Genomic DNA, 13642 nt, shown 5'->3' on the forward strand with positions numbered 1-13642 from the left:
ATAATGATCATAAGTCGATTGCAGGTAATTGTGAAGTCGATTTATTACTTTACTTTCTCTACGTGGTACAGCACTAAATCATTCTATTTTGTCCCATATTCACTAAATAATGCGACGTAATCCGCATGATAATATATAGCAATAACTTAAAATATTTTGTGAACTGTTGGAATAGATAACGTGATTTTAGTGTTTTGTATTGTTTGGTACTTTAAATTCAATTAATTTACAGTGCATCAGTCAAGTCAGCTGACGTACGTAAACAAAGGGCATGTCAATATTTTGTGAAGTGGTGAAACACCTTTCAAGTGAATTGTGATTTATGTAGAATTTCTTTATTCTATAAAAATGGATATTGACGGTTCTTCGGTAGCTGGGGAGATAGACCAAAACTTATTATTACAATTTAGTTGTATGAATACGACGGATAGAGATGAACTCGTTAGTCAAATGCAGCGACTCCTGGGGCCTAGTTTGAATTATAATACTGCTAGTTTCTTCTTGGACATGAGCAACTGGTAATCATACTACGAAATGACCAAACAAATATGTGTGTATATAGCTTGTAATTAAATTTTAAATTGTCTTTTTACAGGAATTTACAGACAGCTATTGGTTGTTATTTAGATTATACTTTACCAGCGAAACTTCCATCCATGTCTTTAAAAGCTGCTCAAAATCAAGAGACTGCAGTTGGCCCTGGCACTTGGTAAGCATATACTTCAATAGTTCACATGCATGTGCAGTATTGTGCAGCTGCTTATTGGTTCAAGGCATTGTCAAAAATGACATCTGGCATTATTGATGTTAGTTTGGAAGTTACTGTCTCTTTTATGATTGATGGGATGAAAATCAAGTATGTGTTAATTGATGACTGAGTAAACTTTCAAACAAAGAGTTGTATAAAGGAATATTTATGAGGCAGATGTACAAAGAGAGGCACACTTAAGTGAGTAATAATAAGGCATAAATTTGTTTATAGCTTTGAACAAAGTTGGAGCATTGCAAACACAGGGGCTGAGGGTTGGCCCGGCAGCTGTAGACTGATACAAGTGGGGGGTGAACCCTTTGGTGCTACGCCGGTTTTTATACCACCATTGCCTGCAGGACATTCCACTACAGTTACTTTAAAGTTAGTAGCACCAACTACACCTGGCACACACAGAGGGTACTTTCATTTGGTGAATGATAAGGGAGAACAGATAGGAGGTGAGTTATCATTATATTATTAAATTTCCTACCTACACTAAAAAATTGTTAATAATTTCTTATATGAAGGTGAAGACACAAGTCCTTGATAAAACTGCAAAATAGTTTTACTAGCATATTCGTATTCGATTATTTGATAGGTATCAAATCAATTTTCTTGTTTTAGATACATTGTGGGTTGAAGTGAATGTGGAAATGGAGATGACTATGGCTCTTGTTGAACAACTTGCTGCCTTACCCGTCCCAAGTAGTAATTGTCAGGTAAAAAGCATTTAGGGCACTATTCATCATGTACCATTCTGTGGATTATGGAGTGTCTGGAAAATACAAAATCATGAAAATTTACATTTCTGTATGTAAGTCATTAGGCTAACATTAGTAAATGCCACTACTTGAGTAATATTATTAAAGAATAATCTTAGCTGGTTCTTACTTTTCATGCTAGTCATGTTAACTTTCAGACTTAGCTAGGAATTTTATGTTATGCAACCTGACCTTGCTCAAGGACACATTTTTTCTTTAGCTGCATTCAATGCTTTTATTGTCTGCCTTTATATGCAATAGTGTAGTCATAAACATTTTATTTAGCATTGACTTAATAATCTAATGTTTCCTAATTAACACTACCAAATTTCTTTGTAAAACAAAAGTTAATTTATATTATGTTATTTACTTTCAGGTGCCACCACAGGATGACCAGATGTGTTGATAAGAACTGCAGTCACAAAATATTTTGTAAAATTTTCACTAATCTAACATTAATTATGTTATATCTTACAATATTTGTAGGCAAGTTTAGAGGGCAATCTCAAGCTCTATTATGAAATAGCCAAAGAATAATCACAACTATCCATAAAAATTGGTTTTACTTTATTTTGATATTACTATTAAAATACACTATTGTCAATAAATTTTATCATCACAGCATCACACAATTAATTCTTATATTTCATGGCTGTAGTCTGGAAGATACCCTAAATTGACCTCATTTATAAAATGTTCTTCAAATTGACTTGATTGAAATCATTAAGATTGAGAATCTTTAATTTGTATCAGGTAATTGTAGACTAATGAAATAACTGTCTGATGGTGGTTTTTTATTTCTGCAAAGTCATTGACAGCAATTAAATTAGGTATTCTTAATGAATTTGACTTCATTGCTGTTTATCACCAAGCAAACAGCTGACAGTATCGAACTTCACTGATGAATTTATTAAATGCATTTCTTACCAAAATAATCCAAGAATAAACAATAATATTCTAGCTGTAGAGATTACCCCTAAAACTGAATTATTTCTTTTTATATTAGTTTAGATGACTTATAAGTATGTGAGTAAGGATTATAATTTTATATGATTCACATTTTTAACTATACGCTCATTTATTAAACAGATGGTTGTAATAAGTAAGTGGTATTGTTATTGATAACAGTCTCCTAACTACTGCCTTGACTTATGAATTGCACATTCATTAATTCATCTTGCATTGCTATTTAAAAAAATCTATAAATCAAAAGAAATATAATGTACAAATTACATTATAGAAACTTAATATTGACTAGCGTAAGATAACAAATTATGAATTTGTTAGATATTGTTGAATTTTACAAAATGTAATGATTTTATTAGAATTAAATTAAAATGTTTAGATTGCATTGCCATGGATGTAATATGGGGGATTTATTTTATAGTATAAATAAGCAAGTAATAAAATAAAAAAAACCTGATTTTTTAGTTATTTAATGTGTAATGTCCTAATTTTGTGATGTAGTTGATTTTGAATTCATCAAATGGGTTTTTATTGTAAAATACTAAAAAACAACAGGCATCTTACAAAAAAAAATCAAACGGTATATTTATTCCGCTATTTAATCATTATATAATAAAGTGGTATATCAATAACAACATACATTGGAATAATACTTATAAACATGAAAGAAACATTTCCTCATTTGGTACAGCCTATCCCTAACATCACTATTAAAAAGGCACAATCATTTACTCAAATTATCACAATACCCTTAATAAATAAGGACCTCATTTAAAGTTATCTGCATAATTATAGTAATTAAGATAAACTTAATTACACTTAAATCAAGAAAATTGGAAATCTGCTAGACTGCCATTTCCATATCAATTTTGGGATGAGCCTTATAACCTTTTATAATGAAGTCTTCAAACTTAAAATCATCAATGGAAGTCACTTTACGAGCAAACTCTAATGTTGGAAATGGATGCGGCACCCTCTGCAGCTGCGTCTTCAATGGTTCCACATGGTTTAGGTAAACATGGGTGTCTCCAGTTGTGTGAACGAATTCTCCAGCCTGGTAAATAATAGCATATTAGACCAAGCTGTATCAAAAGGTTATTAACATGCATAAGTATAAGTAGTGGATATTTCGTCCGTGAGCAAGATAAACCTACAATTTCTACCTTAAGCAGAACACATGGATAGCATAGTTTACAAAATACATATATCAAATCAGACACTACACACAGACACACTGCCAAAACCATTTCTAATGGAGAGAACCTGTAGTCTTTATTTCAGTACAGTACATTATTTATCAACAATCTTTACATTGCAGTTACTCGTCAAACTTGAAAAGTAGTTTTTCAAAACCTAAATGAAAGTTTTATTTACCTCCAAGCCTGTGATGTGTGCTATCATATGTGTAAGTAGAGAATAGCTGGCAATATTGAATGGTACACCTAAACCCATGTCAGCACTTCTTTGGTAGAGAAGGCAAGAGAGCTTGCCGTTGGCAACATGGAATTGGGCTAGACAGTGACATGGTGGTAAAGCCATTTTGTTTAGATCTGATGGGTTCCAAGCACACATTAGCATTCTTCTGTCAGCAGGTTTATTTCTGAAATAAGAAGGATTATGTAGAGGTTTATATAGAAATTCAGCATCAGTTTTAACAAATATTTAGTGGTGAGTTAATGACATTTAAAACTACTACTTTTTTTATGAAAATATAACAATATTTTCATAAAAAAAGTAGTATTTTGTACTCACTTGATAGTTTCAATAACATTTTTCAACTGATCTATTCCCTGTCCAGTGTAGTCTGTCTTTGCATCAACATAAGTGGCTCCACTGTGTCTCCATTGAAAACCATAAACTGGACCCAGATCACCTACAATAATAAAATAAGTTTAGCTTAATAACTAGGCGCTGAGAGGTTTGACTGCTGATACTTTTTTATACTGAACTTTAAAATGGATTCTTAAGAGGATCTATAGATTTATTACCTTCCTCTCTTTCAGTAAATCCTAAATTATCCAGAAAGCTGCGGGAACCATTAGCATCCCATATATGAACACCTTTTGCTGCAAGCGCTTTGGCATCTGTTGAGCCTGATATCATCCATAACAGCTCTTCAATGACTCCCCTTGTGAATACTCTCTTCGTAGTGAGTAAAGGCAGAGTGTTGTTTCTTAGTGAATACCTTTGCATGGCGCCAAATATGGAAAGAGTGCCAACACCAGTCCTGTCCACCCTTTTGTCACCTGTGTCAAAATAACAGATTCTAAATAAACTAATCGGGAGGAATAAATTTCAAATAAAACTTAAAAAATGTGAAGGTTGCATACCTGTGTCGATTATTTGTTGAACTAGCTTCAAATACTGGTATTCGTCGTGATTAGCTTTGACTTCACCATTGTTTTCTAAACCCATTATTTGTCTGATGCTTCTAGTTTACTTACTAGAGAAATTGGAGCCGGAGCAATGGACGAACAGTAAAGTTTGTTTGTTGTTTATTTAAAAGTAAAAATTACTCGACTTCCAATGGTTCGACTACAACTGTTTTTTAAATACTATTTTTGGAAGGTAACACAAGCCATGTAGATATAACTTAAACCATATCCTTAAACAAAGTTAACTTAAAAATGTGTAGTGTTACTCTAAAAAGCGCGGCAAATTACGGCCGTCAAAATTATCTGACTTTTGTAATTTGTCTATGAGTATGACCACAGAGTGGATTATGAAGTCTACAACCAGCTTAATCAAACTATTTTTTCTAACAAACTTATAGTTGTAGTGCAAGGCAGGCAGTGAACTATCTGTCTGCGAAACTAGCTTTAAGTAAAGTCACCAATAAGTTGTTACAAGTTGTTCTTGAGTTATTTTTTATACAAAGCATGTCTTAAGGTTCAGAAGAGTCTATTATGAAACTATATTTCATTACATAAATACAAAAACTTTTTAATAAGATACTTTTGCTATCTTCACATCACATGGTTCACATCCTTCTGGATAGATGAATGTTGCTAATAGCAACCAACAAACAAATCACAAAAATATAAACAGTTCAAATTAAAATTGGCAAACGATTAACAACTAAAAGTGTTCCTAAGTGATTTTATTGGATTCTATGTAGTAACTGTTTTCAGGATACTCTCAGTACTGAGAGTAAACATTCTTATTTTTGGGATCGCTAATTATTGGTAAAGGAACATGGCTACTCATGTATTTGTTATTAAATCTCCATTCACTAACGTCTACCTTTTTATCCGTCTTTTAGATCATGCCTTCCTTAGAAGCACCATGTGTAGAGCTTGGCAGTGCGCCTCAAACACCCAGTATGGCAGCATCGCCATCTCCTTCTGAAATCTCTAGTGCTAGTTCACCTGAACCGCCAAATATAAGGGCCACGCCGTTGTTTAGGTAAACTGAGAAAACCTCATTTACTATTCCGTAACATATATTGATGGTGAAATATTTTTGGAAATTATACTCAAAAGGCACTTCCTTATTTAGGGCTTTAGCCATGCCTCCACCTGAACCAGAACAACCGCCAGGGCAAGAAGAGCTGGAACGCCGTTTGCCAGGCTACAGGCGCATCGTAATACCTCGAGAATTAACTCTGATTGAACTATTGGTTAGTTAAAAACATCAGCTTTGCAAGCCTACCGCCATTTTTCAAAGTAAAACTGTTGAGGCCAAAGTGCTGACACATGATAGCGGAATATAAGACAAAAAACGTCTTTAATTCGGAGGAAACCAGTCGCCTTCAAGCTGGGCTAATTTGACGGTTAATCAGATGACCACATTGTGGTACACCTTGAATACAAAATGTCTCCCTTTTACAACTGAAATAGTTTCAATGAGGTGGCGGAAGGCTTCCTAATCTTGATTTTGCTGATATTTGCTAAAATATGCAGTCAATATACTACTTAGCATAAAAAACTTTTTTATGAGCTTTCTTGATCTCTTGCTGCCAACACCAGATCGCTTTACTTTTATTGCAGAAACAAAGCAGTGGTGTCGTTACAGACGACGAAGTACTAAGAATTCGTGAAGCTAAACTTCGCGTGATGGCTGATCGAGTTGGATTGAGAAGGCTTCATGTACTGGCTCCAAGACTTCGCACATTGACTCTCGATGGCAGCGCTCTTTCGTCATTACGAGATCTCGGTATCGGTTTAGTGCATTTAAAGGTAAAGACGGGTTATACGTCAGCGGCAAAATTTTAAGACAGTGTGAGATTATTATGTGATTATCTGATTTTTTGGAATGCAAACAGTTGTATTTTATAAGTGAAAGAAAAAAAACGAAAAATAAAAATTGTAGTGATATAATCTTTGTAACTTTGAACAGATAATAGTCTTTAATACGCATTACTCGTTACTCGTATTTGGCAGCGAATGCTTATAGCCTGAAATGAAGACGACAATACCTCTTATGTTTATATGTTTTATTTAACAGATTTTGAGTATTGATCGTTGTGGGTTAACGACATTGGATGGCGTTTGGGGTTTAGGAGCGCTAAGAGAGCTCTCTGCCGCTGGGAATCGGCTTCAAGATTTGCAGCCCCTGGCCGCGTTACAGAAGTTACACACTCTAAACTTGGCTGAGTACGTCGATTCAATGCTAAGTGCTAAATATTGAACAATAATGTGACAAATTGCAGTTTGAAATTCACGTATCATGTCTATCTGTAATTTGGACTCGCTTTCTATTCGCCGCAATCAAAATTGCTCCTGAAAACATTGCATGGTGTCTATCTCCAACAAATTTTAACATTCATATGAAGTGCAACACCGTATGTGCCAATTTATCAATTTGTTACAACTATCGCTCTAGCATTTAACATGTTATGTTGCCCCATATTACACAATGAGGAAATGCAATTGGTACACTGTTTTTATTACCATTTTTTTACTTTCACAGTAATCCTATATTGGAGGCAAATCGGCTATGGACGTTGGGTGTTTGTGGCGCTTTACGTAAACTCAACCTGAGTGGGACCCCGGCAGCTGATGATCCAGACTATCGCTCACGTGTCGCCGCCGCGTTACCCATGCTCGTCTATTTGGATGACAGACCAATGCATACAGATATAGATTGTATGAAAGTTTTTTTACAAGTCTAATTTTAGACTAGATTTCAAGTAGGTACTGCCTGAACTAAAAGGAAAAAAAAATCTATTACCCAACAAGCTTTGATGTTAGATATATGTATGTACAGGCGTTAATCCACCATAGTAGGCACGTAGTAAAACGAGATGCATCCCCATTCTTAAGACCAAAGTCCCGGTGAGCAAAAAAGAAAATAGGTCATGTCGATTTTCGGGTGGTTGTACCACACTTTTTTTTTATTCCTGGATTAACGCCTGGGTATATACCTATTATGTACAATCACCTGCAGTTTCAAAAGTACTTGAGTATTTCATCGTAACAATATTTGCGCAGACGACTCTGACGGCATATTCCATGCACCATCATCTTCGTCAGAAAGTGACGGGGAAGCTGAAGTCGATCTGATGCCCAAACCAAATGAACCCTCAACGTCGACAGCTGAACCAGGACCTTCTACTGCTCAAGATGATAATGTAAGTTAAAGTACCCACTTTTTTGGAACACTTAATCCCGTACTCCAACTAGGCTTCAATAGTAAAAGATTTAAAAAATCTAAAAACCCATGTTTTTAATGTGACTCCATTTAAATTTTATCAAAATCGGTCCAGCCGTTTTTATAGGACTAAATTGCATTGTCATCGGGTTTGAAGCTACGATGATAATTTCATCCTGTTAGCTTATCAGGAAGTGCCTCAAAATGAGTTGCAAAAATCTAAACGGAACGACAAACAAACAAGGAAGAAAAGTGAGTGTATAAAAACGTGAGAAAATGGAAGCCCTGTAGTTACTGCATTATGTTGAAATGCAAATAGCACCTTCGAACTCCAATCACAATAGACGTAGTTACATAATCGCTCACGTTCAAATATTCTGGGACATATCGTAAGTCTTCTATGTCTTCTTAGTTCCTATTTATCGATTTCCTAAACAATATAATAATATTGTTTTTTTCAAAAGAGCAACGCCCTCATCTTCATGATATATTATGTACGGTAATGTTTAAGTACTGATATAGTACTAACCGGTTTGGGTGTTGCCGCTTCCGTTGCGTCACATTTGTCAATATTGGTGATCATCGCTGCATCGTAATGATTTCTTACAAGTGTGTGGTTAGCGATGGGAGGTAAATCATGTTTACAGTTCTATTCAAATTTATTCCGTTTTTTTTTGTTTGCCGTTATTTGTAAACACTTTTAAAGGAACTGAGAAAGTTAGCCAACTTGGGAATAAATACAGTCTTGTATCAGACATGCATTGATGTCTTTTATCAATGTCATATAGGTGATATAATAATTAACTAAACCATACACGCGTATCTATTATGCATAAAAACATAATTCACAACAATATGCTGTGGAAGGTCGATGTAGACGTAACAGCAATTATGTTACAACGTAAGTAGGGATTACCCTAAACTATACGCTATTATATGAAACTTGAATTCTAACGTTTAAAACCTGAAGTCCGATTGTTGTTAGTAATTGAAGAATTAAAAGAAGATTTTTGAGTGAGTTATTTTGTGTCTTCTTTGTTTCTGATTACTTGAGGAGCGACGACCAACAGAACCAGGATAATGTTGCGGGTAGTCTCAGGCTTAGCTGCTAAACAGTAGAATACAAAATAGGTTAATATTTAAAGTTGGCTCTTCACGAATTACACATTTAATGTTGAACTTTATTACTCTTCGGAGTGATCAAACAAAGGTGATCATGTTCACTCTACCGAAGACGGCAATTAGTCGATACCCGTAAATTAATGTCTGCACGATATCATTACTGACTTTGTGGGTTCGTGCGACTTTGTGTGATTGTCGGATAGTTTTTTTTTTTCACAGACAAACTATTTATCTCCATATCGATACAGAAAGGTAACATGTCTGGTCAGATCATGACGCTATTACCATATTGCACGAAGGAAGATTAAGTATCCACATTTAAGCAAAAAAAAGTTAAAGCGATAGATCATTGTTCGAGTAAGGAGTAAATTGTTTCCTTACGAAATACATTTTGTGGCGATTCCATCATCAATCGTAATTTCTTCAGGATATCCCTGAACAAGGACCGGCTGGTGATACCGGCAATCGAGAAAGTGAATTTTCAAGAAGACGGCTTCGCCGTCGTCCCGCGACGACAGAAAACGCGGGATGTAGGCCTACGCGACCGAACGTCCCGCCAAGACCGAAGACTGCTCAGGACAGGCCTGTTATAGACGAACCTACAAGACTACAAATACTGCACACACTAATGGGTAAGCTTTAAACATTCGAAGAAGCAAAAGTATTATCGAACTCTTCCAGTTTTTTGCCTCACATTAATTGTTTTTAAGAACTCTGGTTATGGCAACATTTATGGAAATGCAGATAAAGTAGGTCAGTCAGGTCTTCATATACTTACTTACCTGCATTTTAGGTCCCGAAAGGTGCTAACTATCTTTTTGTAGAGGCATATTAATGTTCTCTGTGACATCCTAAATGGTTAAATCAATTTTATTATAGGAGTTGTACTAACGTTATGTGGTTCTAATATATGTTTCTGTTTTTATCATAGATGATGAGTGGCTTTGTAGTGGAAGCAAATTGACGTCACTGGATGCTGTGTGCGGCAACCTAGCGAGAGCTCTACGCCGTACTCCTAGTTATTTTAATCGTCGTTCTAAAGGTATTCATTCAAACCAGAGTAAACTGCATTGATTGCCCTGGCATGGACTTCGAACAGAAATCTTTTAGTAACTAGGGTATGCGAAAAAACTAAACTAAATGGGATTGATACTGTTGTGGAGATTCTTTGTTTCGTGGAAAGCATATAGACTGTTCGATCGGACAACGCTGTACACTGATATTGAACCCCAAAATAAGCATAAGCATAAGAAATGTATAAAAAAATGGCTCATTTTTTACAGCGGCTTTGTATGTCATATAAGGAATTTTAACGTACAATTAATCAATTGTACGCGTGTGTAGCGTGGTCGATACTGACAATTTTTTTGTATATGTACTTAAAAGTGGTTTTTATGAAGTTGAAGTAACACCTATTCGTTCTAAAAAGTTCACTCGCCCGAAACACGTCATAACTTTTTTGGACGTGCGTAGATGCTTGGCTAACTGTCGAACTTTATGATCGCGAACTTTTTATAGCGCGTACGTTACAACCCACCTACTACGTCAGAACAATCAAGTTCCTATTTAAGTTACTTAAAGAAAACATTCGAAAATTTCATAATACCAGATCTACAGGCCATTAGATAACTAACAAGGCCAAGTCCCTTATGACATACGTTTTCTCTTGACAGTTTACTTTTTGCGTTTACTGATTATGTTTGTACTAAGTCTACAAATATTTAGAAAGCAAGTTATGAGGATCTTACTTATTAGAGCGTGTCTTTTTGTGGCCTCTGTTTCAAAATTAAATAAGAAATAAACTAAAGTAATTTTACCCGTGTTTAAGGTAATAAAGATTTTTGAAAGATTCCTCATTGTGCACTTACTAAGTAGGAACACATATGCATACAATGAAGAAATATGATAAAAATCTATGTAAGAATTGTTATTTTCAACTGAAAATTGTGTTAATTGGGAGCGATAGCTATCTTAATGACACAAATGAAAATAAAACTATGTTCTTAATTTCTCTTTTACTATTTCGGCATTTATAAAATATCCAAGGAGTATATTCTCATTTTGAGCTTGTTATAGTCGACGTTGAAAAAGAAATAGTTGAACAAACTATGGAAGATGCGTCGCGGGCCGTCGCAGCTGAGATACCGCGCGCCCCTCGCCTCGAAGACTGGATCAAGTTCAAAGAAGAAACCGGGTAAACATATGCAGTTTATTACTAACTTACACAGTCGTTACTTTATCTCTACTATTTAAAAAGTCAACACTTTTATTAAAGTGTTAATTGTTAAATGTATTTGTTTTAACGTTTTATTATTTTTTAGAGACAAATGACCCGTAAAGATAGTCAGGGCTATACAGTGTGTATTTTATAGACAGAGTATTTAAAACTTTGTTTTTTAAACAGGATTGAAATCAATATTGATTTCAATGAGCGACCACAATGCCCTGATCCGACCAAAATCCTCGAACGTCTCGAGCAAATAGAACAAGAAACAAAAGACAGACTCAAAGAAGAGGCTATAAAAGGAAAGCCAAGTACTGCGGAGACAAGTCATACTTACTTACCGAACAGTGCTTTTGGAATGCCAACGATAAATGATTACGAAATGTTCAAAGCAGAAATCACATCCCATGCTTCAAATACTGACATCAATAATTTTCTCGATGATGTTAACGATATGCATTCTGCGAGTTCGGATAGGGTTAGCTTTCTTGGAAACAATGACTCACTGACTGAGTAAGAACAACTTTCACTACCTTGGTACCACTTTACCTAGTTAGTTTGTTCTGGGATCATTTCCTATTCAACAAACTCGCGATTTTACGTTATTATGAAAATATATGACGTGACATGAATAGGACTTCTTTCGTTTTGAATTTAGCTCCACGTCTTCTGATTCTTTATTAAAGCGTAGGGAACTTGTTTTATATCTGTGGTAAAAGATTATTTCTTATATTGTTTGAATTTGAATGGATGATATGGATGGGTTTTGTTGAGACTTGTGTTGTATGTATATTAAATTGAAGTAAATTGTTTAGACATACAAAGTCGTATCTTTTCTACATCTTCTTATTCTGGAGTAAGTTTTACTTTTTGGTCGTTGTTATTCGTATTGATGATACTTGGCATCCTAGTTTATTTAGGATCCTTCTGTACCCAACTTAACTTAGACCCATTTTATGCCATAAAGTCTGTAGTTATTTTCTGATCTGTTATTTGTGAATTTTCTTGGAACAAACACGACCAAGAAAAAGCTCAAATTCATGATGCCTGATCCTTATTCTTTTATTTATTATATTATTATAAACTCGTTTATTTATTATTCCTTCGCAAGGAAGGCAAATGCCTAACTTTCCTTCTGCTGTAGAAATGTCCCGGATAGATAATACATAATCAACGGTCCTTATTTTGCAATTTTAGTTAGTTGATTAGTTCGTCACTTGTTGCTTGTGATATTCTTTTGAAGCTGCTGAGACATTGCAACCTGTCATGAAATTGAATATTTCAGAATGGATTAGTAGGAGTATCTGAGTAACTGTTCAAGGCAGACATAGAACAAAGAAGGGTCTTCGTTGTATGGCTGCCTTGAAAAGTTTCGTCTACTGGCAATTCAGGCTGATAACTTCTTTACGGGCTTTTTTCGGGCCATAAGATCATAGCTTAAAATACGGGAAATCTTCTTCATCAGGCCTATGACATGAGCTTGACTTCTTTGAGACACTTTGAATCAAGTGCCTTAATGTGCGATGTGACCACTCGCTGTTGTTTATTGTATGTATTGGATGTCATCAGAGGGTTAAGAAATGTTTATATTTGTAATAAGTGCGATGCACCGGCCGGCTGGTCACATGGAGGACAAGACCGCTATTTATCGCTTCATTATTTTTACACGCATTATTTTATCTCTTGGCTTTGTTGCGATTTGTTTAGCCATTTGCTATTTGGTTGCGTATTTTGCAGTAGCATACTCAACACATTTGTTTCTTGTCTACAGTATGCATTAATTAACTATTGTACTTACCTAACTACCTGAGATTTTAATTGCGTCAATCATGGGAAATACCGTTATTCGCGGTTGTGAAATTATATGATTTTTGATTTACTCTAAGTGTTTCATGTATATGATGTATTACATGTTAAATAAATTTTATTTATGGTTATAAATGTCGTTTTATTTATTAATTAATAAAAGTTTTCTTTTCAGTATTAGGCAAAGGTATTTTTAACCGACTTCAAAAAAAGGAGGAGGTTCTCAATTCGACTGTATTTTTTTTTATTTGTTACCTCGTAACTTGCGATTGGGTGAACCGATTTTCATGATTCTTTTTTTATTTGAAAGCTTGTGCTTCCCGTGTGGTCCCATTATCACCATTTCATTTGAAGTCGGTTTTTTTTAAACTCATTTCTTCCTTTTTTCTTTCTCCTAATTCCACTTTTTAAAATGGTCGA

The 13642-nt window shown here is 34.8% G+C and overlaps 3 protein-coding genes across 3 annotated transcripts; 2 read left to right on the forward strand and 1 right to left on the reverse strand.

Annotated features, from left to right (window-relative positions):
* Window positions 1-73: 73 nt before the first annotated feature.
* Window positions 74-2935, forward strand: LOC113508502 (uncharacterized protein C6orf106 homolog). The gene is made up of 5 exons (XM_026891579.1): window positions 74-518; window positions 596-709; window positions 983-1209; window positions 1376-1470; window positions 1889-2935. Exons 1-5 carry the CDS (start codon window positions 349-351, stop codon window positions 1916-1918), a joined length of 636 nt encoding a protein of 211 aa, XP_026747380.1. The 5' UTR covers window positions 74-348; the 3' UTR covers window positions 1919-2935.
* LOC113508501 (thymidylate synthase) lies at window positions 2933-5157 on the reverse strand. Its single transcript, XM_026891578.1, has 5 exons — window positions 4809-5157; window positions 4467-4724; window positions 4231-4351; window positions 3853-4078; window positions 2933-3532 (listed from the first exon to the last, which is right to left on the reverse strand). The coding sequence occupies exons 1-5, from the start codon at window positions 4891-4893 to the stop codon at window positions 3323-3325; spliced, it is 900 nt and encodes a 299-aa protein (XP_026747379.1). The 5' UTR covers window positions 4894-5157; the 3' UTR covers window positions 2933-3322.
* A 342-nt stretch (window positions 5158-5499) lies between these two features.
* Window positions 5500-12489, forward strand: LOC113508503. Its single transcript, XM_026891580.1, has 11 exons — window positions 5500-5663; window positions 5740-5883; window positions 5977-6097; window positions 6468-6656; window positions 6925-7073; window positions 7390-7565; window positions 7911-8050; window positions 9620-9824; window positions 10124-10234; window positions 11269-11386; window positions 11597-12489. The coding sequence occupies exons 2-11, from the start codon at window positions 5744-5746 to the stop codon at window positions 11931-11933; spliced, it is 1686 nt and encodes a 561-aa protein (XP_026747381.1). The 5' UTR covers window positions 5500-5663; window positions 5740-5743; the 3' UTR covers window positions 11934-12489.
* The last annotated feature ends 1153 nt before the right edge of the window (window positions 12490-13642 follow it).

Source organism: Trichoplusia ni, chromosome 2, assembly GCF_003590095.1.
Source record: "Trichoplusia ni isolate ovarian cell line Hi5 chromosome 2, tn1, whole genome shotgun sequence".
Taxonomy (NCBI): Eukaryota; Metazoa; Arthropoda; class Insecta; order Lepidoptera; family Noctuidae; genus Trichoplusia; species Trichoplusia ni.

Coding starts and splice junctions, on each gene's coding strand:
- LOC113508503 (XM_026891580.1), top strand. CDS start 5,744: ATGCCTTCCTTAGAAGCACCATGTGTAGAGCTTGGCAGTGCGCCTCAA. Junction 5,884..5,976: donor AGGGCCACGCCGTTGTTTAG/GTAAACTGAGAA, acceptor TTCCTTATTTAG/GGCTTTAGCCATGCCTCCAC. Junction 9,825..10,123: donor AATACTGCACACACTAATGG/GTAAGCTTTAAA, acceptor TTTTTATCATAG/ATGATGAGTGGCTTTGTAGT.
- LOC113508502 (XM_026891579.1), top strand. CDS start 349: ATGGATATTGACGGTTCTTCGGTAGCTGGGGAGATAGACCAAAACTTA. Junction 519..595: donor TTCTTGGACATGAGCAACTG/GTAATCATACTA, acceptor GTCTTTTTACAG/GAATTTACAGACAGCTATTG. Junction 1,471..1,888: donor TCCCAAGTAGTAATTGTCAG/GTAAAAAGCATT, acceptor ATTTACTTTCAG/GTGCCACCACAGGATGACCA.
- LOC113508501 (XM_026891578.1), bottom strand. CDS start 4,893: ATGGGTTTAGAAAACAATGGTGAAGTCAAAGCTAATCACGACGAATAC. Junction 4,725..4,808: donor TCAACAAATAATCGACACAG/GTATGCAACCTT, acceptor ATTTTGACACAG/GTGACAAAAGGGTGGACAGG. Junction 4,352..4,466: donor ATTTACTGAAAGAGAGGAAG/GTAATAAATCTA, acceptor TTATTATTGTAG/GTGATCTGGGTCCAGTTTAT.